The following is a 25,252-nucleotide window of genomic DNA, read 5'->3' as shown; positions in this document are numbered from 1 at the left end:
ACCGCTTCAACAACAAAACAAGAAAGCCACTCGACCGTATAAATTCATGAACTTTGGACTCATATGTATTATTTGGTATGGTATAATCATCACTGTCATCATGATTTGTACATGTCATCACTTATCTACCTATTTTGTTCAATTTTCTTTAACAAAGTACAGAAAATATGTAACACGAAAAAGGGGGGATGTGGTGATATGCATCACTGTAAATACACAAGTGATTAATGTAGATACACTAGGACTGAGTAAACATTAGAGGGAGCACCAGAGACATCATGACATGCAGACATACGGCTAATGAACACATAGAATAGGACACGACCAATGGGCAGTCAAGACACCCAGAGGTGACACTACCACAAGAGGGCAACCCATATAAAACGACAGGGCACACATACTCTTTCTCTTTCCACAGGTGACACAGGGGCAGATCGGAAGCATCACACCCACCGCATGGCTTAGAGTAGACTGGTTAGTTAGACTGGAGTTACTAGAGCAAGGTTAGCAGAAGAGTCGAACTCAAGTAGGAGAATTGTTAACTGTTCAATAAAGGTGTTAAACCTATCTCCAAGTCTGAACCTTCCTTTGTCAGAGTATACATCAAGGAAGCAGCTTGTGCTACATGAAGCATAACACAACAAATAGCAGCAGTCAGTGTGGTTTAGCTACACCCATAATGCTGTTACAGAGGGAGTTCCAAGCTTTCAACCCAGTGATAGTAAAAGAACAGTGACATAACTCCCAAGCCAGGATGGTATGTGGCTTGGGTGCAATCTGGCAAGTGGTGTTGCTTGCATGCATCTGCTGTCCTTGTCCTACTAGGTGGTAGACATTGCAGGTTCCCAAGTTGCTTGACAAATTGCTACAGTGCATCTTGCAAATGGCATATGCAACCATGTTGTGTCAGTGGTGGAGGGAGTGAATGTCTGAGGAGGTGGATGGAGTACCGGGCTGCTTTGTCCTGGATGGTGTAAAGCTACTTCAGTGTTGTTTGTAACTAAGCTAACTGAACTAATCCAGGCAAGTGTAGAGTATTCCATCACATTCCTGACCTGTGCCTATGCAGATGGTGACCAGACTTTGGGGAATCGGGAGTGTAGTGATGTGTGTATATATAGAGATATATAAAGGGCTAATCACTTGCATCATAGTGTAAGACAACCAGTATAAAAGTTTTCAGATGAAATTGTTCTAAAATACTTCAGGATTCACTCTTTGTTCTCTGGAGTATTTTTTTATTAAGAAGGTATACAAAAAATGGCAAACACTCATCTTTAATGATCTCTGTGCATAAAAGGAATTGGTTTCTAGTTGTGCCTATTTAAAGTGATGAGGCCTTGTGGCTTTAAAAGAACAAACCAGGTTCAATATGTGATTTACCATATCACAGGGGATTCACTAGTATTCAAAGTAAATCCAGGTTCTCTCCAGGATCAGCTGGTTTAAGCAGAGAGTTGGGTTTTATAGCTGAGGAAGATCCCCGGATTGTTCATCAATGAGTTAGCTAATCTCAGTCAAGGTGGTAGCAGGGAACTGCAGTTGGCCTCAAGAGGGGAATATCAAATATGATTTCTGCTTTAACCATTATTCAGTGATCTCTACTGGAAATCCTTGTGTGGCTGTCTGGTGAGGTCACGATCAGTCTGTACTATGAAGGCACCTCATACTGTCAGCATCCAAACCAGTTATTTGGCCTGGATTCTCTGCTGGTGTTTCATTATTTAATGCAGAAATTAAAAGTCAAAATGCAGAATGTTTGAAATGTCCCATACAAATTCAGAAAGGAAAAAAAGTGAGCTGATCTAAACACAAAGGAGTATAACTACCTCATTCTCTGTGGAAGCAAGGGAGAGAACTAGAGAATTTTAAAATTCAGGTGCTACAATACCACATATATATTCCAGGCACTTGGCTACTGGCAGCAGACCACTGGGCGACAGCAAAAAGAGGCTGATTGTATTTGGCATGGGAATATAGGATGATACCACAACCATGTGATCAGGTGATCGGTGGACTACTATCCAGAGAGAACATTCCAGGTTTGTGTAATAGGGGAAACTGGAGAGACATTTTAAACCAGCTCCTTTCTCTTGCATTGTTGAACGACAAGGTCCTGTGGCGGAGGATACCACAAAGGTGAGAAAGGAGAGTAGACAATGAAGATAAAGAAGTAGTGATACAAGGCTTGGATTTGGAGGTATTTATGCTGTACACTACTCACCTCTTGCCTAATAAAAACAAAGCATGACAGATGCTGGAATTCTGAAATAAAAACCGTGAGTGCTGTAAATATGCAGCCGGTCTGGCAGAATTTGTGGAGAGAAAAACAGAGGGCAAGTTTCACCGTTTAGAAGACTATGTTCGCCCGCCGGAGGAGAATTGCCAAGGATTTATGTTCTCCCTGGAGCGTAAATCAAGAAGCAATTAAGCATCTCTTGCCTTGCAAATGTATGCATGGGAAGGAAGAGGAGGGATTCTCGAGGGAATTGTGCTATCGGGCCGCCATTTTGAGCGGGCGGCCCAATAGCAAAGTCCTGCGGCTAGCCAATGCCCCCCCCACACACACACACCGCAACTCAACCCCCCGCATTGGAAAGCAGCCCCCCCACCCCTAGATTTTCCGGGTGCCCCCCTTCCCCCAAGTACAGGGGTGACCTGATCGGCGCACACCCTCCCCGGGACTCCCCAACTAGGGAGACCCCCCTTAAGAGCAAGACCCCCGCACACACACACATCCCTAACTAGAGGGATCCCCATAGAGACTCCCAAACTAAAGGAGGCTCCCACAAGACCCCTTACCTAGAGGGGCCCCCTAACTAGAGGGAACCCCCACACAGACTCCCAGAAAAATGATCCCAGTCTGGAAGCTGCAGAGCAATCAAGACTGGGGTAGTGACAGAAAGTTGTAACACTCAACTGGAGGCACCATGTGTCCAGTCCTGGAAAGAAAACAGCTGTGATCTGTGTTTAAACCCCTCAGATCCATTAGCTGCAAGCCATTCATTCATTTCTAATTGTGGCTTGTGATTGACAGCTTCCACAAAACAGCTGCAGCCTTGATTCATTCATCTCCCTTCACGGATGAGTGAATAAGTGCTGAAACTCCAACATTTACAAACATCAACCGCATCAAATACAGTAAGTGCATTCCAACCACGAAGTGCATTCTAATCACTCAAGCGTGGATACGTGGTGCTCCCAGGTAAATGTTACATGTGTAATTTCTGTCACTGCCTCTGTTTGGGCTGCTCTCCAGCTTCCAGACAAGGGTTTCTTTTCTTGGGGGGGGCTTCCTCTAGTTAGGGAATCCCTGTGGAGATCCCTCTAGTTAGGAGGCCCCTATGGGAACTCTGGGGTGGCTGTAGGGGGGTCTCGAAGAAGAGGGTTGGAAAGGTCATGCATTGTGGGGGGGCGGGGAGAGAGGCGAGAGAGAGAGAGAGAGAGAGAGAGAGTGGCCCTCGGATTGGCTTTAGGGGCAACTCCCTTAAGGAGTTACGCCCACCGCGATGTCGCCCAAGTCAGGCTCACATTTGGCGAGACCTGCTGTGATTCCTGCCCACGTGATTCTCGGCCCAGAGGACTGGAGAATCACAGAGGGCTGGAGAACAGGGCACCAGGCCTGCTAAGTGGATGCAAATGGGTCATTAAGGCACATTTGCTTTCATTTACATACTCCAGCTGGTGTGCGGGCGTGAAACCTGCTCATGTCATTGGACCATCGGAAACGGATTGGTGTCCGGTGCTGATCCCGATTATCACCAGATGCTCGATTCTCCGTCCCATTGAGAAATGCGCTTTGGATGTCCCAGGATGGTGAATTCACCCAGAGTTAACGTTTTAAATTGTATCTTCTACAGAACTGCAGAAGTCTTATTTGACTCGAAAGCTAACTCTATGGGCGCGATCTAACCAGATTGGATCAGAGTCCCATGATGACTGCGTTTCCCAGCACTCACTGTGCCGAGAATCACAATGCATCTATTGGGACTCAGTTTCAATTCGGTGTCTCAGCAGGGAACGTCCTGCCAAGGCCCAAACATAGTCCTGTTTCCTGCACTAAGGAGTTCCACTTGCCGGAACTCAGTGCAAAAATGGCATGCTGACCTCTCAACCCCCGCCTGACCCCTGAACCTCCTCAAAGCTCCAACCCTCCTATGAGGGGATCCTTGGGGGCCCCTGCATTCCACCTCACATGCAGCACCCCAGGGCCCAATTCCCGGCACGGGTCGGTTTCTAGCCTGGTACCTTGGCACTGCCAGCCTGGGCACCGCCAGAGTGCCAGTAACAGGGTGCCAGGGGTGGCACCAGCAGTACCAGAGTGCCACCCTGCCTGGACAGGGGAACCATCCCACAAGTGCCATTCTGTCTGATCCCCATTTGTGTGGGCCAGTACTGAACGGTGCTCGCCCAAGGTCTCCCAAGGCGAAAGGGTTAGATCCCAAAGCCTCGTAGATCAGGAGTGTGCATATTAGACTGAGATTAGCTGTCTTACTCTAATATGCAGATTTGCAAAATAGTGATCCCTCCCACAATGGATGGGATTCAGATCGCATTAGACCTCGTGAGGCGTGACGAGCCGGGTGGATCCAGGAACAGGGATCTCCTGGCATTTACCTGCCGTGTCACGCCGCCTTTCGGGTGCAACGCGGATTGTAGATTGCGCCCATATTTCTGTGTATGCTGTAGGTTAATAAATAGTTTGAGGCTTTCCAAATTCACTTCAGTGAAGATTTGTTGCTGGGCATCAGAGAATGGTGATTTGATCCCGCAATCCAATCTTGTGTTTGAATCCGTCATCCGCTCTCCATGGACTGTATTTTAATCCAGGTCCCAGAAGTTAGTGGCCAGAGTGCTAACCTGCTGTGTCTCCCAGCCAGCCAGAGAGAGGAAACATCATTCTTTTTAGGCTGCATTTGGCCTTAGCTTCTGCAGGCATTAATTATCGAACTACACAACTCAATAACCTATTAGAAACTGACCTTCTTCTCTGCTGGGCTGAATGAAGGACCCAATCAAATATTAATCCATTCTCTCTTTCGAATGGTGCTATGTATTCCCATAATTTTCTCCTTGGAGTTTCTCCAGTTCTGTCATCTCTCTGACAATATGATGGAAATCATGATTACACAACACAAGGTTGCAGCAGTGGAATGGGGAGCGGCTTCTAAGCAAATTCCAGATTTTCCCTTTAATTCCGATTTCCAGCGGTCATGTTTTTCTTCGGAATCTACACAAAGGTAAACGTTCATTACTTAGATACAAGCTCAACATTGGCTTGTTCAAGAATCATCATCATATCACAGCAATTGTTCAGGTCTGTTAGCTACACCCACTGCAGCAACGTGATACCACATTGTGAGATCCTGAGCATTGTGTCAGCCTGATCTCATTATTTTTGTATTATTAATCTGATTTGTCATTGACAGGATTCTGGTATAAACTGGGCTTCATCAGGAGTCAGAAAGATGACTGGTGTGTGGAACAATCAGCCTGATGTGTTCTTCTCAAATTCAGATTGAATTGAAAAAGATGCTACACCCAAGACTCATCTGTTCTCCCCACAAATGCCAACTGACCATCGACTGTTTTCAGTTGCTCCTGTTTAAGCCTCACTAACTCCATGCCTCCTCAGTCATCCTTTTCCCTTTTGATCCACAGGCTTTTATAATCCAAGTCTGGCATCACCATGTCTTCATTTTCCTTGTCTACTCTTCTTTCTCACCTTTGTGATATCCTCCACCACGGGCCTTTGACCATCAACAATTCAAGAGAAAGGGATTAACTTGAACATTTTTGTCAGTTTTCTCCTGCCTCCCAAATCTGGAATGTTCGCTCTGGATAGTAATCCACCCATCAGCTGATCACATGATCTTGGCCTTTTATTCATATATAAGGAGCAAGAGGGTAACTAGAGAAAGGGTTGGCCCACTCAAGGACAAAGGAGGAAAGTTATGCGTGGAGTCAGAGGAAATGGGTGAGAGTACTTTGCATCGGTATTCACCGAGGGGAGGGACATGACGGATGTTGAGGTTAGGGATAGATGTTTGATTACTCTAGGACAAATCGGCATAAGGAGGGAGGATGTGTTGAAATGAAATGAAAATAAAAATCGCTTTTTGTCACAAGTAGGCTTCAATGAAGTTACTGTGAAAAGCCCCTAGTCGCCACATTCCGGCGCTGTTCAGGGAGGCTGGTACGGGAATTGAACCATGCTGCTGGCTTGCCTTGGTCTGCTTTAAAAGCCAGCGATTTAGCCCAGTGTGCTAAACCAGCCCCAGGTATTCTAAAAGGCATTAAGGTGGACAAGTCCCCAGGTCCGGATGGGATCTATCCCAGGTTACTAAGGGAAGTGAGAGAGGAAATAGCTGGGGCCTTAACAGATATCTTTGCAGCATCCTTGAACACGGGTGAGGTACTGGAGGACTGGAGAATTGCTAATGTTGTTCCCTTGTTTAAGAAGGGTAGCAGGGATAATCCAGGTAATTATAGACCAGTGAGCCTGACGTCAGTGGTAGGGAAGCTGCTGGAGAAGATACTGAGGGATAGGATCTATTCCCATTTGGAAGAAAATGGGCTTATCAGTGATGGGCAACATGGTTTTGTGCAGGGAAGGTCATGTCTTACCAACTTAATAGAATTCTTTGAGGAAGTGACAAAGTTGATTGATGAGGGAAGGGCTGTAGATGTCATATACATGGACTTCAGTAAGGCATTTGATAAGGTTCCCCATGGTAGGCTGATGGAGAAAGTGAAGTCTCATGGGGTCCAGGGTGTACTAGCTAGATGGATAAAGAACTGGCTGGGCAACAGGAGACCGAGAGTAGTAGTGGATGGGAGTTTCTCAAAATGGAGAACTGTGACCAGTGGTGTCCCACAGGGATCTGTGCTGGGACCACTGTTGTTTGTGATATACATAAATGATCTGGAGGAAGGTATAGGTGGTCTGATTAGCAAGTTTGCAGATGGCACTAAGATTGGTGGAGTAGCAGATAGTGAAGGGGACTGTCAGAGAATATAGATAGATTTGAGAGTTGGGCGGAGAAATGGCAGATGGAGTTCAATCCAGGCAAATGCGAGATGATGCATTTTGGAAGATCCAATTCCAGAGCGAACAGTACGGTAAATGAAAAAGCCCTGGGGAAAATTGATGTACAGAGAGATCTGGGTGTTCAGGTCCATTGTACCCTGAAGGTGGCTGCGCAGGTCGATAGAGTGGTCAAGAAGGCATACGGCATGCTTTCCTTCATCGGAAGGGGTATTGAGTACAAGAGTTGGCAGGTCATGTTACAGTTGTATAAGACTTTGGTTCGGCCACATTTGGAATACTGCGTACAGTTCTGGTCGCCACATTACCAAAAGGATGTGGATGCTTTGGAGAGGGTGCAGAGGAGGTTCACCAGGATGTTGCCTGGTATGGAGGGCGCTAGCTATGAAGAGAGGTTAAGTAGATTAGGATTATTTTCATTCGAAAGACGGAGGTTGAGGGGCCCTCATTGAGGTCTACAAAATCATGAGGTATAGACAAGGTGGATAGCAAGAAGCTTTTTCCCAGAGTGTGGGACTCAATTACTAGTGGTCACGAGTTCAAGGTGAGAGGGGAAAAGTTTCAGGGATATATACGTGGAAAGTTCTTTACGCAGAGGGTGGTGGGTGCCTGGAACGCATTGCCGGCGAAGGTGGTAGAGGCGAGCACGATAGCGTCATTTAAGATGTATCTAGACAGATACATGAATGGGCAGGGAGAAGACGGATACAGATCCTTAGAAAATAGGCGACAGTTTTAGATAGAGGATCTGGATCGGCGCAGGCTTGGAGGGCCGAAGAGTCTGTTCCTGTGCTGTAATTTTTCTTTGTTCTTTTCTTTGTTCTTTCTTTATATTCCTTTCTTTATATTCCTATGTCAAATACAATCAGCCTCTTGTTGCTGTCCCCCAGTGGTGTACAGCCAGGTGCCTGGAATGTATATGTTGTATTGTAGCACCTGAATTTTAAAATTCTCTATTTCTCTCCCATGCCTCCACAGTGAATTAAGTGATTTTACTCTTTTGTGTGCGAAATGAGAAGACAGTTTCACTGCAGTTTGCACTACTCAATAAAGATTTGGTATTTTCAGAGTACAGTCAAGGAGGCTTGTTGCATCAACTGGCCCTCCCCAGCATTTATAGCTGGTGAACACTGTTGGAGCAGGGCAGACAGTATTTTACACTGTATCTAACGTGGGACTGTTTAGTGGTTATTCTGGGTAAAACCTGACAAATTGTTCCACTTCTCAGCCTCAGTGGACACAAATGATCAATGTTGAATGATTTCCACTATTGCTCTGAAAACTCATGTGTTGTTTTTTTCAGGATGCATTCCAGGCTTTCCATCCAGACCTTATCTTTGTCCGTAAATTTCTGAAGCCTCTTTTGATTGGTGAGTTAGCTCCAGGTGAGCCCAACCAGGATCGACAGAAAAAGGTGAGATGATCACATAGGTTATTTTGAGTAAAGTTGTCACAGGTTTCTTGTGACTCTGCAGTGGCAATTTGTAACTATCTATACCAATGGGTTCCCAGGTGGCACTGCAAAGTCGACAGCATGCATTTCCAGGGTGGCAGTGCTAGGGTGCCCAGGTGCCAGGGCGACACTGCCAAGAGTCCGGACCTGGGGGAGCCATGCCCATGAAAGGAGGCTGGAGAGGGTGTATGAAGTGTGGGGATGGGCAGGGTGGGTATGAAGGGGCCTCTGGAAGGTTTGGGGTGTGTGAAGGGTCCTGGAACGGGATGGAGTGGGGGGGAAGAGCTGGGTGCGGGGTCCGAAAGGGGGCATGGGAAGACCTGAAAAGGGGGTGCCCTCAGCCACCCATAGTGGGGTGTCATCACCTTGGGGGGGTTGTGGGCCCATGCCCATGTGTGTGGGGGATGACATTGCCCATGGGTGGGGTGTGTGGTCGGGTCACAAGACCTCTTGGAGATCGGGACACCCTTTCAAAATGGTGGCCTGATCTCTTGAGGAGCCGATCTGACTCTGCTTCCCAGTGTTGAAAATAATTCTAAGTGTGGGCTTGACCGGGGAAAAATTCCCCAGGGTCCAAAAGAGTGACTATGTAATAATAATAATCTTTATTAGTGTCACAAGTAGGCTTACATTAACACTGCAATGAAGTTACTGTGAAAAGCCCCCAGTCGCCACATTCTGGCACCTGTTCAGATACACAGAGGGTGAATTCAGAATGTCCAATTCACCTAACAGCATGTCTTTCTGGACTTGTGGGAGGAAATCAGAGCACCCGGAGGAAGCCCACGCAGACACGGGGAGAACGTGCAGACTCCGCACAGACCGTGACCCAGGCCGTGAATTGAATCTGGGTCCCTGGTGCTGTGAAGCAACGATGCTAACCACTGTGTTGCCAGGTCGGGGAATCCCCGGGGGACGCAAGAATCGTGCGCCGACGCCGGCTTCCTGATTCGCGCCCGCGGGATTCCCGCTGTGCCGGTCGGGGGCTGTTGAAAGCGGACCCCCCTCCAGAGATTCGACGGGCCGAGTGGCCGCCGAGTTCGGCCGAGTCCCGCCGGCGTGGGTTACTCAGGTCCCACACGGCGGGACCTGGAAGGCGTGTCTGCAGGGGCGGTCCTGGAGGGGGGGGGCAGGGGGGATCCGACCCCGGATTTGGGGAGGGGGGGGGGGTTGCCCACGGTGCCTGGCCCACGATCAAGGCCTACCGATCGGCGGGCGGGCTGGTTCCGTGGGGGCTTGTTCCGTGGGGGCCTACGTTCCTCCGCGCTGGGCCCCTGTAGGGCTCTGCCATATTGCCCGGGGGCCGGCGTAGAGGAGGGAACCCCCTCGCATGCGGGGAATCATGCCGGCCGTTCCGCACATGCGCGAACTCGCGCGAGCCGTTCCGCGCTGGCTGAAACTGCGGGGACCACACAGGCGCCGACCTAGCCCCCTAGGAAGGGGAGCATCCCCATTATCGGGGACCGTTGACACCGGTGTGGTTGGCGCCGCTTTTCACACCGGCGTGGGGACATAGCTCCATTATTGGAGAATCCCGCCCAGGATGTCTCTTTTGTGGGGACCATGAATTGGATTCAGTTTGAATTTGAATTGTTTTTTGGAGCAAGCAAGGAGATGGATTAGGGATTGCCCTGCCCACTCTGCACATTGGCTTTGTGACTTTCAGAAAAAATACATTCTTAAAAAATCATCTTTAACTAACTAATGATGATGTTCCTTGGTGTGATATTATAGCCTTGCATGTCTAAGAGCGGATCTTAAATGTATTGATTGGAGATTACAAAGAGCATTTCTCCCAGTTTTTCATTTCTATCAGTACTTTGAGGTACTGGTGAACTTGACACAGAGAAGAGAGAAAGACATTTAGCTCTTTCTTTAATAGCAGCAAAGCCCAATAAGCTTGATGCAAATAAAATATGGTAATCCAGTGGTTAGCACACCAGGGACACGGGTTCAATTCCTGCCCAGGGTCACTATCTGTGTGGAGTTTGCACGTTCTCCCCGTATCTGCGTGGGTTTCCTCCGGGTGCTTCGGTTTCCTCCCACAGTCCAAAGGTGTGCGGGTTCGGTGGATTGGCCATGCTAAATTGCCCCTTTATGTGCAGGTTAGGCTATGGGGTTGTTCTCTGCCACAATCTGTAACCTCATGGCCTGGCAAATCCCCCACTCTTCCATTAACACCTAGCCAGGGGATCAACCTTGGTTCAATGTAGAGTGCAAGACAGCATGCCAGGAGCAGCACCACGCATACCAAAAGGTGAGGTGTAAACCTGATGAAGCTACAACACAGGACTACTGCCATGTCAAACAACATAAGCAGCAAGATAGACAGAGCGAAACAATCCCACAACCAACGGATCAGATCTAAGCTCTGCAGCCCTGCCACATCCAGTCGTGAATGGTGCTGGACAGTTAAACAGCTCACTGGAGGAGGAGGCTCCACAAATATCCGCATCCTGAATGATGGAGGAGCCCAGCACATCAGAGCAAAAGACATCTCCGAATCATTTGCAACAATCTTCAGCCAGAAGTGCGAGTGGATGATCCATCTCAATCTCGTCCAGAGGTCCCCAGCATCACAGATGCCAGTGTTCAGCCAGTTCAATTCACCTTATGTGATATCAAGAAATGGCTGAAGACATTGGATACTGAAATGGCTATGGGCCCTGACAATATTCCGGCAATAGTATTGAAGACTTGAGTTTCAGAACTTGCCGTGCCCCTAGCCAAGCTGTTCCAGTACAGCTACAATACTGGCATCTACCCGGCAATGTATGCCCTGTAGACAAAAAGCAGGACAAATGCAACCCTACTGCCCTATCAGTCTCCTCTCAATCATCAGTAAAGTGATGGCAGGGGTCATCAACAGTGCTATCAAGTGGCACTTATTTAGCAATAACCTGCTCACTGACGCTCCGTTTGGGTCCCGACAAAATCACTCAGCTCCTGACCTCATTACAGCCTTGGTTCAAACATGGACAAAAGAACTGAACTCCAGAGGTGAGGCGAGAGTGACTGCCCCTGACATTAAGGCATTTGTTGAGTATGGCATCAAGGAGCCCTAGCAAAACTGGAGACAATGGGAGTCCGGGGGAAAACTCTCCACTGGTTGGAGTCATACCTGGCACAGAGGAAGATGATTGTGGTTGTTAAAGGTCAGTCATCTCAACCCGTGGCATCACTACAGGAGTTCCTCAGGATAGTGTCCGAAGCTTAACCATTTTCAACGCTTCATCAATGACCTTCCTGCCAACATAACGTCAGATGTGGGAGTGTTTGCGACACCACAGATAATGAAGCAGTCCGTGTGCAAATGCAGAAAGACCTGGACAATATCCAGGCTCGGGCTGACAAGTGGCAAGTAACATTCGTGCCACACAAGTGCCAGGCCATGACCACCTCCAACAAGAGTGGCTCTAACCATCGCCCCATGACATTCAATGGCATTACCATCACTGAATCCACGACTATCAACATCCTGGGGGTTACGATTGATCAGAAACTGAACTGGACTCGCCATATTAATACCGTGGCTACAAGAGCAGGTCAGAGGCTAGAAATTCTGCGGCTAGTAACTCACCACTTGACTCCCCAAAACCTGTCCACCACCTACAATACACAGGTCAGGAGTGTGGTGGAATACTTCCCACTTCCCTGGGTGCGTGCAGCTCCAACAACGCTCAAGAAGCTCAACACCATCCAGAACAAAGCAGCCTGGCTGATGAGCACCCCTTCAACCAGCATTCACTGCCTCCACCACTGACGCATCGTAGCAGCCATGTGTACCATCTACCAGATACACTGCAGGAGCTCACCAAGTCTCCTTAGGCAGCACCTTACACACCCACCACCTTCTCAAGGGCAATTATGGATGGGCAACAAATGCTGGCCGAGCCAATGAAACCCACATCCTGTAAAAAATTAATTAAAAAATAGGTGGTGGCAGGTAAGGAAGGAACGCTCCAGCCTAACACCAGCATGTTGCTCCATGACCTGGAGGGGAAACTGGGTTTGCAGTGGGCACAGCAGCCTTCATGCCAAAGCCAAAAACATGAGGACACATTGTTCGTGAACAAACATGGTGTACAGCAATAGACTTTTCTTCTCATTGGTCTGTGCCGGTTTTGATCTCTGCCCCTTATACTTAAATGTGCCAATCCACTCCTTCACTCTGCACTGCTCTGTTCTGTGCTAAATAAATAAAGGGAAAATAGTGCTCCCTAACATCCTACTGTTTCACTTGAAACTTCACATACATGCTAGTTGAACAGAATAGCAAGTACGTAATTTCCTCCTTGTGTTGCAATACACTGACATGTCGATACATGTCCACAAAGGTTTGGGTGCAAAGCCATATTAAAATGTTATATTCAAATGAGCAATATTTGACTATGCAGTTTTTTGTAGAATCTCAGTGCACTATAGTGACGTGTTTTTAGCTTCTGGGAACGAGGGCAGTAAGTCTAGTTCTTCTCTGTTCCAAGTGGAACAGTACTACAACAAGAGGCTCAGTAGCATAGAAAAGCGTACAAATAAGAATCCAACATGAATTGAGGCTCTAGTTACCTGCGATCTAAATGTTCCATGGCTGCATGTACACGGGTAGTATCTCCTTATCAAAGCCGAATGAATGATATTGGTAATGCTGTACTCTGGTTGCGACTTCACCTGGAAAGGGTTTTGTACAATACCAGAAGGAACTTGATCCTCCTTTTGTGCTATCACGTACAATCTACACTTGTGTGGATAGAAGCCAACGCCTCAAGTCATTATAGTCCGACTCATTTTCAGGACATGGTTTTATTCTATACACATTAAAGTCAAGAATGTCAGTGCTGGGATTCGACAATGTTTTCCACTTTTGTCTCCAAGCATGTGAACATCACATGTACAAGAATTAGAATCAAACTAATGCTTCCCATACACTATTTTGTCCCAGATTGGTTATTTTGGTTAGATGCAGAATTAAATTCTCTTCTACTCTCCCATCAAAGCCCCCCCTATTGTCCCCAAAATGTGCCTGAATAAATAATTATGGGGGCAATTTTCCAGCCTCGATGCGTCCCGCTATGTCGAGAGATTTCCAGGAGAATCCTGAAATGGGATTTGCTCCGGATGCCAAACAGTTTGCGATGTTCCTGGGCCCTCTCCGCAGACGCCCAAATGGGCCTGAAGGGGGTCGGGCCACAAGTATGTGGCCTGAAGAGGTGGGGCCTGAAGGGGTCAGGGCGTAGAAGAAGCCCCATTGGGGGGTTTCTTAGGGAGCGGGGGCTGGCTTGAAAGGGGGTTGATGCTAGCGATCATTGAGACCATGGCACCCCGATATATAAGGAGCTGGACCTGTATATCATGGCCCCCACCAAGAAATTGAATAAGAGGGGGTGGATTGCGTTCGGGATCCTGCCGACCCACACAGCGGGAATCACACTGCTTTTCCCTTTGGAGATAACAAAGAACAAAGAAATGTACAGCACAGGAGCAGGCCCTTCGGCCCTCCAAGCCCATGCCGACCATGCTGCCCGACTAAACTACAATCTTCTACACTTCCTGGGTCCGTATCCCTCTATTCCCATCCTATTCACGTATTTGTCAAGATGCCCCTTAAATGTCACTATCGTCCCTGCTTCCACCACCTCCTCCGCTAGCGAGTTCCAGGCACCCAGTACCCTCTGTGTAAAAAAGACTTGCCTCGTACATCTACTCTAAACCTTGCCCCTCTCACCTTAAACCTATGCCCCCTAGTAATTGACCCCTCTATCCTGGGGAAAAGCCTCTGACTATCCACTCTGTCTCTGCCCCTCATAATTTTGTAGACCTCTATCAGGTCGCCCCTCAACCTCCGTCGTTCCAGTGAGAACAAACCGAGTTTATTCAACCGCTCCTCATAGCTAATGCCCTCCATACCAGGCAACATTCTGGTAAATCTCTTCTGCACCCTCTCTAAAGCCTCCACATCCTTCTGGTAGTGTGGCGACCAGAATTGAACACTATACTCCAAATGTGGTCTAACTAAGGTTCTATACAGCTGCAACATGACTTGCCAATTCTAATACTCAATGCCCCGGCCAATGAAGGCAAGCATGCCATATGCCTTCTTGACTACCTGTGTTGCCCCTTTCAGTGACCTGTGGACCTATGCTCCAAGGTCTCTCTGACTTTCAATACTCTTGAGGGTTCTACCATTCACTGTATATTCCCTACCTGCATTAGACCTTCCAAAATGCATTACCTCACATTTGTCCAGATTAAACTCCTTCTGCCATCTCTCCGCCCAAGTCTCCAAACAATCTAAATCCTGCTCTGTCCTCCGTCCTCATCGCTATCCGCAATTCCACCAACCTTTGTGTCGTCTGCAAACTTACTAATCAGACCAGTTACATTTTCCTCCAAATCATTTATATATACTACAAACAGCAAAGGTCCCAGCACTGATCCCTGCGGAACGCCACTGGTCACAGCCCTCCAATTAGAAAAGCATCCTTCCATTGCTACTCTCTGCCTTCGATGACCTAGCCAGTTCTGTATCCATCTTGCCAGCTCACCCCTGATCCCGTGTGACTTCACCTTTTGTACTAGTCTACCATGAGGGACCGTGTCAAAGGCCTTACTGAAGTCCATATAGACAACATCCACTGCCCTACCTGCATCAATCATCTTTGTGACCACCTCAAAAAACTCTATCAAGTTAGTGAGACACGACCTCCCCTTCACAAAACCATGCTGCCTCTCACTAATACGTCCATTTGCTTCCAAATGGGAGTAGATCCTGTCTCGAAGAATTCTCTCCAGTAATTTCCCTACCACTGAAGTAAGGCTCACCGGCCTGTCGTTTCCTGGATTATCCTTGCTACCCTTCTTAAACAGAGGAACAACATTGGCTATTCTCCAGTCCTCCGGGACATCACCTGAAGACAGTGAGGATCCAAAGATTTCTGTCAAGGCCTCAGCAATTTCCTCTCCAGCCTCCTTCAGTATTCTAGGGTAGATCCCATCAGGCCCTGGGGACTTATCTACCTTAATATTTTTTAAGATGCCTAACACCTCGTCTTTTTGGATCTCAATGTGACCCAGGCTATCTACACACCTTTCTCCAGACTCAACATCTACCAATTTCTTCTCTTTGGTGAATACTGATGCAAAGTATTCATTTAGTACCTCGCCCATTTCCTCTGGCTCCACACATAGATTCCCTTGCCTATCCTTCAGTGGGCCAACCCTTTCCCTGGCTACCCTCTTGCTTTTTATGTACGTGTAAAAAGCCTTGGGATTTTCCTTAACCCTATTTGCCAATGACTTTTCGTGACCCCTTCTAGCCCTCCTGACTCCTTGCTTAAGTTCCTTCCTACTTTCCTTATATTCCACACAGGCTTCGTCTGTTCCCAGCCTTTCAGCCCTGACAAATGCCTCCTTTTTCTTTTTGACGAGGCCTACAATATCTCTCGTTATCCAAGGTTCCCGAAAATTGCCGTATTTATCCTTCTTCCTCACAGGAACATGCCGGTCCTGAATTCCTTTCAACTGACACTTGAAAGCCTCCCACATGTCAGATGTTGATTTGCCCTCAAACATCCGCCCCCAATCTAGGTTCTTCAGTTCCCACCTAATATTATTATAATTAGCCTTCCCCCAATTTAGCACATTCATCCTAGTACCACTCTTATCCTTGTCCACCAGCACTTTAAAACTTACTGAATTGTGGTCACTGTTCCCGAAATGCTCCCCTAGTGAAACTTCTACCACCTGGCCAGGCTCATTCCCCAATACCAGGTCCAGTACCGCCCCTTCCCTAGTTGGACTGGCTACATATTGTTTTAAGAAGCCCTCCTGGATGCTCCTTACAAACTCTGCCCCGTCTAAGCCCCTGGCACTAAGTGAGTCCCAGTCAATATTGGGGAAGTTGAAGTCTCCCATCACCACAACCCTGTTGTTTTTACTCTTTTCCAAAATCTGTCTACCTATCTGCTCCTCTACCTATCTGCTCCTCTATCTCCCGCTGGCTGTTGGGAGGCCTGTAGGAAACCCCCAACATTGTGACTGCACCCTTCTTATTCCTGATCTCTACCCATATAGCCTCACTGCCCTCTGAGGTGTCCTCCCGTAGTACAGCTGTGATATTCTCCCTAACCAGTAGCGCAACTCCGCCACCCCTTTTGCATCCCCCTCTATCCTGCCTGAAACATCTAAATCCTGGAACATTTAGCTGCCAATCCTGCCCTTCCCTCAACCAGGTCTCTGTTATGGCAACAACATCATAGTTCCAAGTACTAATCCAAGCTCTAAGTTCATCTGCCTTACCCGTAATACTTCTTGCATTAAAACATATGCACTTCAGGCCACCAGACCCGCTGTGTTCAGTAACTTCTCCCTGTCTGCTCTGCCTCAGAGCCACACTGTCCCTATTCCCTAGTTCTCCCTCAATGCTCTCACCTTCTGACCTATTGCTCCCGTGCCCACCCCCCTGCCATACTAGTTTAAACCCTCCCGTGTGACACGAGCAAACCTCGCGGCCAGGATATTTATGCCTCTCCAGTTTAGATGCAACCCATCCTTATATAGGTCACACCTGCCCCGGAAGAGCTCCCAGTGGACCAGATAACGGAAACCCTTCCTCCTACACCAGCTGTTTAGCCATGTGTTTAGCTGCTCTATCTTCCTATTTCTAGCCTCACTGGCACGTGGCACAGGGAGTAATCCCGAGATTACAACCCTAGAGGTCCTGTCTTTTAACTTTCTGCCTAGCTCCCTGAACTCCTGCTGCAGGACTTCGTGCCCCTTCCTGCCTATGTCGTTAGTACCAATATGTACAATGACCTCTGCCTGTTTGCCCTCCCCCTTAAGGATGCCCTCTACCCGTTCGGAGACATCCTGGACCCTGGCACCAGGGAGGCAACATACCATCCTGGAGTCTCTTTCACATCCACAGAAACGCCTATTTGTGCCCCTGACTATAGAGTCCCCTATTACTATTGCTCTTCTGCGCTTTGACCCTCCCTTCTGAACATCAGAGCCAGCCGTGGTGCCACTGCTCTGGCTGCTGCTGTTTTCCCCTGATAGGCTAGCCCCCCCGACAGTATCCAAAGGGGTATACCTGTTCGAGAGGGGGACAACCAGAGGGGATTCCTGCACTGACTGCCTGCCCTTTCTGGTGGTCACCCATTTCTCTGCCTGCACCTTGGGTGTGACCACATTTATATAACTGCGATGTATGACGCTTTCCGCCACCTGCATGCTCCTAAGTGCATCCAATTGCTGCTCCAACCGAACCATGCGGTCTGTGAGGAGCTCCAGTTGGCTGCACTTTCTGCAGATGAAGCCATCCGGGACGCTGTAAGCCTCCCGGACCTGCCACATCTCACAGTCAGAGCACTGCACCCCTCTAACTGACACTGCGTCAATTAATTAGTAAATTAAAATTAAAAGTTAAAACATTTTTTAAAAAAAAGTTACTGTTGACTATCTGTTTCCTAGCACTAGATTTCTACTATAAATGTGAAAGCTAAATATAGTACTCTCCGATCTCTGGCTTAGATACCCCTCTAAATTATAATTAAGTAATTATGTTTAATTAGTTACCAATGCTTAATTTTTTTAATTTAGTGTAGATTCCCAACCAGCCACTCAGGTCACAGCTTTTCTGTGATGTCACTTCAGTTCCCCCCCACACACACAAACACAATTTGAAAAGGTAATAAAAGTAAAAATGAGTAAAAATCACTTACTTACATTCTTACCTTCTGAGGGTCTTAGATGTTCTCAGGTTCTCTCCCTGACAGAGACTGCTCCTCCTCCTCCGAACGGCTACCAAAACTAGGCCTCGATCTTTTAAAATCTCCGCTCCGACTCGCAGCTCCCGCTCTTTTTAAATCTCCGCTCCGACTCGCAGCTCCTGCTCTTTTTAAATCCTTAAATCTTTTAAAATAACAGTTAGGACGCAATTCAACGCATGGCTGAGGCCGTACATGGCCCTGGTTTGTACCATTTGTAAATGGCATCCCAATCTCCCGAGGCCCCCGAAGCAACCCCCGATCCCCACCAGCTCCAAAGCACTATGGGAGGGCCCCAGCCCCCCCCCCCCCCAACACCCACCTTGGCCGTGCCAGGCTGTCACCCAGGTGGCACTGCCAGGGTGCCCATGTGCCACCAGTAGTGCCAGGGCACCACCCTGCCCAAAAGGCATGCAGGTGTGGGCCGCCGATCGCCTGGGAGATCCCCACAAGTGCCGTTCTGTCTTGTCCCCATTTGTGGATACCAGTACCAAATGATGCTCACCTGAGGACTCCGAGACAAAGGGGATAGATCCCCAAATCTCGGGATTCTGCACATTAGAGTGAGACTAGCTGTCTCGGTTTAATATGCTGATTTGTCAAAATGTGAAATCACCGACAATGGACACAAGCACCAGTTTTGGGATACTTGGTGGAACAAGCACTGCTGCCTCACAGCACCAGGGACCCAGGTTCAAATCCAGCCTTCGGTGACTGTGTGGAGTTTACACTATCTCCCCGTGTGTGCGTGGGTTTCCTCTGGGTGCTCCGGTTTCCTCCCACAGTCCAAAGATGTGCAGGTTAGGTGGGGTTATGGGGATATGGTGGGGGAGTTGGCCTAGATAGGGTGCTCTTTCAGAGGGTTGGTGGACACTTGATGGGCCGAATGGCCTCCTTCTGCACTAGGGGTTCTATGGATTTATGTATAACAAGAGTAAAAGATGAACATACAATGGAAATAATGGAACAATGGACTACTAGTCTACCTATTCCAAAAAAACCATCCCACCTCCACCCAGACACATAAGACAAAAACACGTGAAGGGGATAGGAAATGTTAAAAAATAACAGAGTTAAGAGGTATGAGAGAGTTGAGGGTCTTCTTGCTGAGGTTGATGTCCTTGTGGGCGGTTACCTCTTCAGAATGCAAGGTGTTGCAAACCATCGGTGAGTATGAATCTTTTAAGGACTACCATCCATTCGAACTCCCAGACTGTTGGTCTTCCTCTGCGAAATCACCTTCACACAGGATATTCAGGTCTGTGCAATTCTATCATGTGACCACCAGATGGACTCTCCATAAACTATTACTGGAGTTTTCTACCTGAGACTTTACAGCAGATTTTATATCCACTCTGTCTTTCAACTGCTTGCCTGATCTCTGTGCAGAGATTCTGGCTGTATCGTGAAGAGAGTTCTCAGACTGGGCTTTTCCCAGCCATTCAGGCAGAGAATTAAACTGTTACAGACCTGGTGGGAGAACCTGATTGCAGCCTTTCAAACCAGTAGTTCCCTTCACAGCTCTATCTGCTGCCTGCAGACGTTTAAATAAGAATGCCTTCTGCAGGTCTGGCTGGGAGCCTCTTAAATCGGCAGGCAGAGAGAACACTGAGAGAGAGCGCTTTAAAGCTGCATCATGCCTGGATCTTTCACAGAACTGACAAAATGGGGCTTGCATCTCCTTTTCCAGAAGTTTCTGAAAAGCTCTACCAATCCCAAACGAGAGTTGGTCCAAGGCCCGGATTGCAAACAAGCTAGAAGGTTGCTTGCCATGTCCATCAGCATGATATCACGGGCTATGCCACAGGCATACTGAATCAGAGGGGATCTGCCGGATCAGTCTACATAGCAGCTTGCAGCGGGGAAGGGGGTTCAGTTCAAAAGTTTCAGTTCAAAACCGTGCCCGAAAAGCAGCTTGCGTGACCGTTGACAACCGGGAGATCCTGCTCCCGGGATCTTCCCGGCTCGCAACACCTTGCGGGATTCATCGCGATCTCGCGAGATGTTTCAATATGAATGTCGCCCACAATGGGCAGGAACACGTTTTAGCAAATCTGCGTATTAGAGCGAGGCAGTATGCCTTATTCTAATGTGCAGATTCCTGAGGTGCCTGAGACTTTCGGATTCAATCCCTTCACCTCCGAGACCTTGGACAAGCGCCGTTCAGCACTGGTCCCCACGGACGGGGGCTAGATGGAATGGCACAAGTGGGGTCTCCCAGGGGAGCGGAAGCCCCCAACTACAGACCCTTCAGGAAGGGTGGTACCTGACACTGCTGGTGCCAGCCTGGCACCCTGGCAGTGCCACCTGGGTGCCAGCCTGATGGTGCCAGTTTGGTACTGTCAAGGTGCCAAGCTGGCATGTTTTACCCACGTGCGATCGGGCCGGGGTTGCCTGGTGTGGGTGTAGTGTGCAATTGGTGAGGGAACCAACAAGATGGAAAAACACACTTCCCCTCATCCTCACCAACCTGCCTGCTGCAGCTGCATCTGCCCATGGCAGTATTGGTAGAAATTACCACCACACAGTCCTTGTGGAGAGAAAGTCCCGTCTTCACATTGAAGAACCCCTCCATCGCCTTGTGTGGCACTACCACCGTGTTGAATGGAATAGATGTTGAACAGATCTAGCAAGTCCAGACTGGGTAACCATAAGGCTCTGTGGATCATCGGCTGCAACAGAATTGTACTCAACGACAATCTGTAATCCCAGGGCCTGGCGTAACCCCACTCTACCATTACCACCAAGCCAGGGGTCAACTCTAGTTCAATGAAGGATGCAGAAGGACATGCCAGGAGCAACACCAGACAAACCTAAATCTTTGGTGTCAACCTGGTGAAGCTACAACACAGAACCATTTGCGTGCTAAACAGCGTAAGCGGCAACTAATAGAGCTAAGCGATTCCACAACCAAGATCAGATCTAAGCCCTGCAGTCCTGTCACATCCAGCCGTGAATGGTGGTGTACAATTAAACATCTCATTGGAGGAGGAGGTTGGTTTCCTCCGGGTGCTCCGGTTTCCTCCCACAAGTCCCAAAAGACGTGCTTGTTAGGTGAATTGAACGTTCTGAATTCTCCCTCAGTGTACCCAATCAGGTGCCAGAGTGTGACGACGAGGGGTTTTCACAGTAACTTAATTGCAGTGTTAATGTAAGCCTACTTGTGACATTAATATAGATTATTGTTAAATATTGCCAATCTCAATGATCAAGAAGCCCAGCATTTCAGTGCAAAAGATAAGGCCGAAGCATGTGCATCAATCTTCAGCCGGGAATTCAAAGTGGATGGTCCATCTCAGTCTCCTCCATAGGTTCCCAGCAACACAGATGTCAGTCTTCAGCCAGTTTGATGCACTCTTTGTGATATCAAGAATGGGAGTCGGAAGGGAAACTATCTGCTGGTTGGAGTCCTACTTGTTACAAAATAAGCTAGTTTTATTTATTGAAGGTCAATCATCTCAGTTCCAGGACATCACTGCAGGAGTTCCTCAGGGTAGTCTGTCCTAAGCTATGCATAAATAATATAAATGCTGTAGCTACAAGAGCAGGTCAGAGGCTAGGAATCCTGCAGTGAGTAAAGCACCTTCTAACTCATAAAGCCTGTCCACCATCTATAAGGCACAAGTCAGGAGTGTGATGGAATACTTTCCACTTGTCTGGATGAGTGCAACTCCAACAACCCTCAAGAGGTTTGACACCATCCAGGACAAAGCAGCCCGCTTGACTGGCACCCCTTCCACAAACATTCACTCCCTCCACTAATGACATACAGTAGCAGCACTGTGTACCATCTACAAGATGCACTTCAGTACTCAGAAAGGCTCCTTAGACAGCACCTTCCAAACACATGACCACTACCACCTGGAATTTCCCATCCAAACCACTTGCAATCCTGACTTGGAAATATATCACCGTTTCTTCACTGTAACTGGGTCAAAATCCTGGAACTCCTTCCCTAACAGCACTGTGGATACACCTACACCACATGGACTGCAGTAGTTCAAGAGGCAGCTCACTACCACCTTCTTAAGGGCAATTAGAGATGCACAATAAATGCTGGCATAGACAATGATGTCCAGGTCCTATAAATTCATAAATTATTAAGAGAAATAGACTAATGATGCTGCATAGATCCACTGCTGCCCGAGATCTAGGAGTGAGTGTAATGGAAAAGGTTCCGCTATCTGACACTAACACACCTCACCGCGATGGGCACAAAATGCAAAACTCTTACTTCAGAGACTTTGGGAGTACCCATCCATACAGACATGAGTTGAGGGCAGGTGGCAGTGACAAAGGGCACACAACATAAGGAAAAAGGATGAAACCATCAGTAAATATGATAAGACGTAAATAATGGGGTTCAACAATACACATGGGTGGGGGGAGGCGGGGGGAGATTTTCAGACTGTTCTCTCCAGCAAGATCTTCCGGTCCCACCGACAGCAAACACCCACTGCAGGTTTCCCGGCCGGGGTGGGGGAGGAGTCGGGATGAAGCTCTGCTTTGCCGATGGTTGTATGTGAACTGGGAATATTTGTGACTTCCCATCACTTTGGATAATCCTAAATTTTAGTTCAGCAACACAGGACATAAAGTAAGTGTGTTTTTAAAATATTTTTTTTTGCCACTCCCACGCCCTAAACATAGCTAGAGTATTATAATACCGCTGCAGTGCAGAAGGAGGCCCATCATATCTACATCGACTCTCCGAAAGAGCACCTTACCATTTTGTTCTGTGACCTTGTCTTTGCAATGATTCATACAGAATTGCTGGTGACTGAACTAGAATGATGATTTATTGATGTACACATGGTAAGGTAACAATCAGAATGCTTATACAGACTTAAGTTACTGATTGAGTTACATGGACTCTCCTGGAACTACCCCTATGTGCGACTATCCTATGTCTTACAACCTTCTGGCAATAGCCAGATGTCACATGACTGATGCCTGACGCCACCTGCTGGTTGGAAGTTGCATTGTTGAGTGTATACAATATTATTCACAGGCATTTCACCACAGCTACTGAGGCCCTATCCCCGTAACCCCACATAACTTTTGGACATTTCGGGGCAATTTCACGTGGCCAATCCACCTAACCTGCACATCTTTGAACTGTGGGCGGAAATCGGAGCACCCAGAGGAAACCCAGGAGAAAGTTCAAACTCCACACAGTCACCCGAGGCTGGAATTGAACCCAAGTCCCTGACGCTGTGAGGCTGAGTGCTAACCACTGTGTCACCGTGCCACCCATTGGTTGCATTGTTCCCGTGCTGTTTCAAATCTCACTTGAAAAGTGATTCTTCATTGTGAACTGACAACTCTATGTACCAGATTATTTGGTAGAATGTTAATGCTATCAATGGGCATTCATTTCCTCACCTAGTACCCGTTATCCCCCACAGGCCACACAATCCTTCTGGGGTGGTCCTCGAACACACCACGGATCTTCGAGTGCCCCAGGATGTAGCTGTAATGCACGCTTCATGGGAAAGCGTGCGCACACATAGATGATCCAGCAGAGGGCAGCAGGGCAGAGCTGCTGATTGGCTGTTGTGGGGAAAAATTGCATCAGTGCATTGCGGTCACTGTATCCAGGACGTGTACCTGAGCAAGACGCCCTTCATGTTCAAGTGAAGGCAAGCATCCAGCAGAGGGCAGCAGAGCGGAGCTGCTGATTGGCTGTTGCGGGGAAAATCTGCATCAGTGCATTGCGGTCACTGTATCTAGAAGGTGGTTTGTGGAGGAGCTGTTGTCAAGTGACAGTTAAACCCCAAACATTTCTTCAGTGTTTCCCTCCCTATGCCCTCCTCTTACCAAAAATAAATCACTGTAAGGATGCCAGCCGAGTAAAGATCAAGAGGGAGACTCGAGGGCAGGTAGATGTAGAAAGAAGTTGAACCGTGACGTCACAGCCGGAAGGTAAATGACTGGCTGGTGACTGGTAAGTAGTTTTTCTTTTCCCTGAGGTGTTCTCGTGCGGGGCACAGTGGTTGCTGAGTGAATGCTTGCTGAGAAGGGGAGTAAATTTTTTAAAAACTTACTATTGGGAGTTTCCAACTGAATCCGGTCGGAGTGAGGACAGAGTGACTGCTGGGTAAGTAGTAAAGATTTAAATTGTTTGCGCGGGCCCATAACAGCTGATTCCTGTTCTCGTGTGGGGCGCAGTGGTTGCTGAGTGAGTGCTTGCTGAGAAGGGGAGTACATTTTAAAAAAACTTACTGTTGGGAGTTTCCAGCTGAATCCGGTCGGAGTGAGGACAGAGTGACTGCTGGGTAAGTAGTAAAGATTTAAATTGTTTGCGCGGGCCCATAACAGCTGATTGCTGTTCCCATGTGGGGCGCAGTGGTTGCTGGTTAAGTGTCTTATTTTTACCTGTATTTAAGTTGGGCAGTTTCTAAACCCTAGACACTACACTTGTAGTGTCCCCCCACCTTTCCACCTCCTTTAACCTAAGGGGTAGAGTGAATAACAGGTAAGCTCTTTCTTTCTTTTTCTTGTCTTATCTAGAAGGGATGGCAGGGAATGCAGTGCAATGTTCCTCCTGCAGAATGTTTGAGGTGAGGGACGCCGTCAGTGTCCCTGCTGATTTCACCTGTGGGAAGTGCACCCATCTCCAGCTCCTCAGAAACTGTGTTAGGGAACTGGAGCTGGAGCTGGATGAACTTCGGATCATTCGGGAGGCAGAAGTGGTCATAGACAATAGCTTCAGGGATGTAGTTACTCCGAAGAATAAAGGTAGATGGGTGATGGTGAGAGGGGCTGGGAGGAAGCAGTCAGTGCAGAGATCCTCTGTGGTCGTTCCCCTCAGTAACAAGTATACCGCTTTGGATACAGTTGAGGGGGACAACCAACCAGGGGTAAGCCACGGTGAATGGATCTCCAGCACTGAGTCCGTCCCTGTGGCTCAGAAGGGAAGGAGGGAGAGCAGGAGAGCAATAGTTATTGGGGACTCGATAGTTAGAGGGACAGATAGACTGTTCT

At 48.0% G+C, this 25,252-nt stretch overlaps 1 protein-coding gene across 2 annotated transcripts in view; it reads left to right on the top strand.

The window, feature by feature from the left end:
* Positions 1 to 25,252, top strand: part of LOC140384560 (acyl-CoA 6-desaturase-like) — a 93,290-nt gene that overhangs the window by 21,672 nt on the left and 46,366 nt on the right. For both annotated transcript variants that reach the window (XR_011933086.1, XM_072466364.1), the window contains exon 2: positions 8,352 to 8,462. Coding sequence is in view for 1 of the 2 variants with exons in the window: in XM_072466364.1 (XP_072322465.1) it covers positions 8,352 to 8,462 (111 nt within the window). In the remaining variant the exon portion in view is untranslated. The remainder of the gene's footprint in view (positions 1 to 8,351; positions 8,463 to 25,252) is intronic.

The sequence above is a fragment of the Scyliorhinus torazame genome, chromosome 10 (assembly GCF_047496885.1).
Source record: "Scyliorhinus torazame isolate Kashiwa2021f chromosome 10, sScyTor2.1, whole genome shotgun sequence".
NCBI lineage: Eukaryota > Metazoa > Chordata > Chondrichthyes > Carcharhiniformes > Scyliorhinidae > Scyliorhinus > Scyliorhinus torazame.
This window is presented reverse-complemented; position numbering and strand designations above follow the sequence as displayed.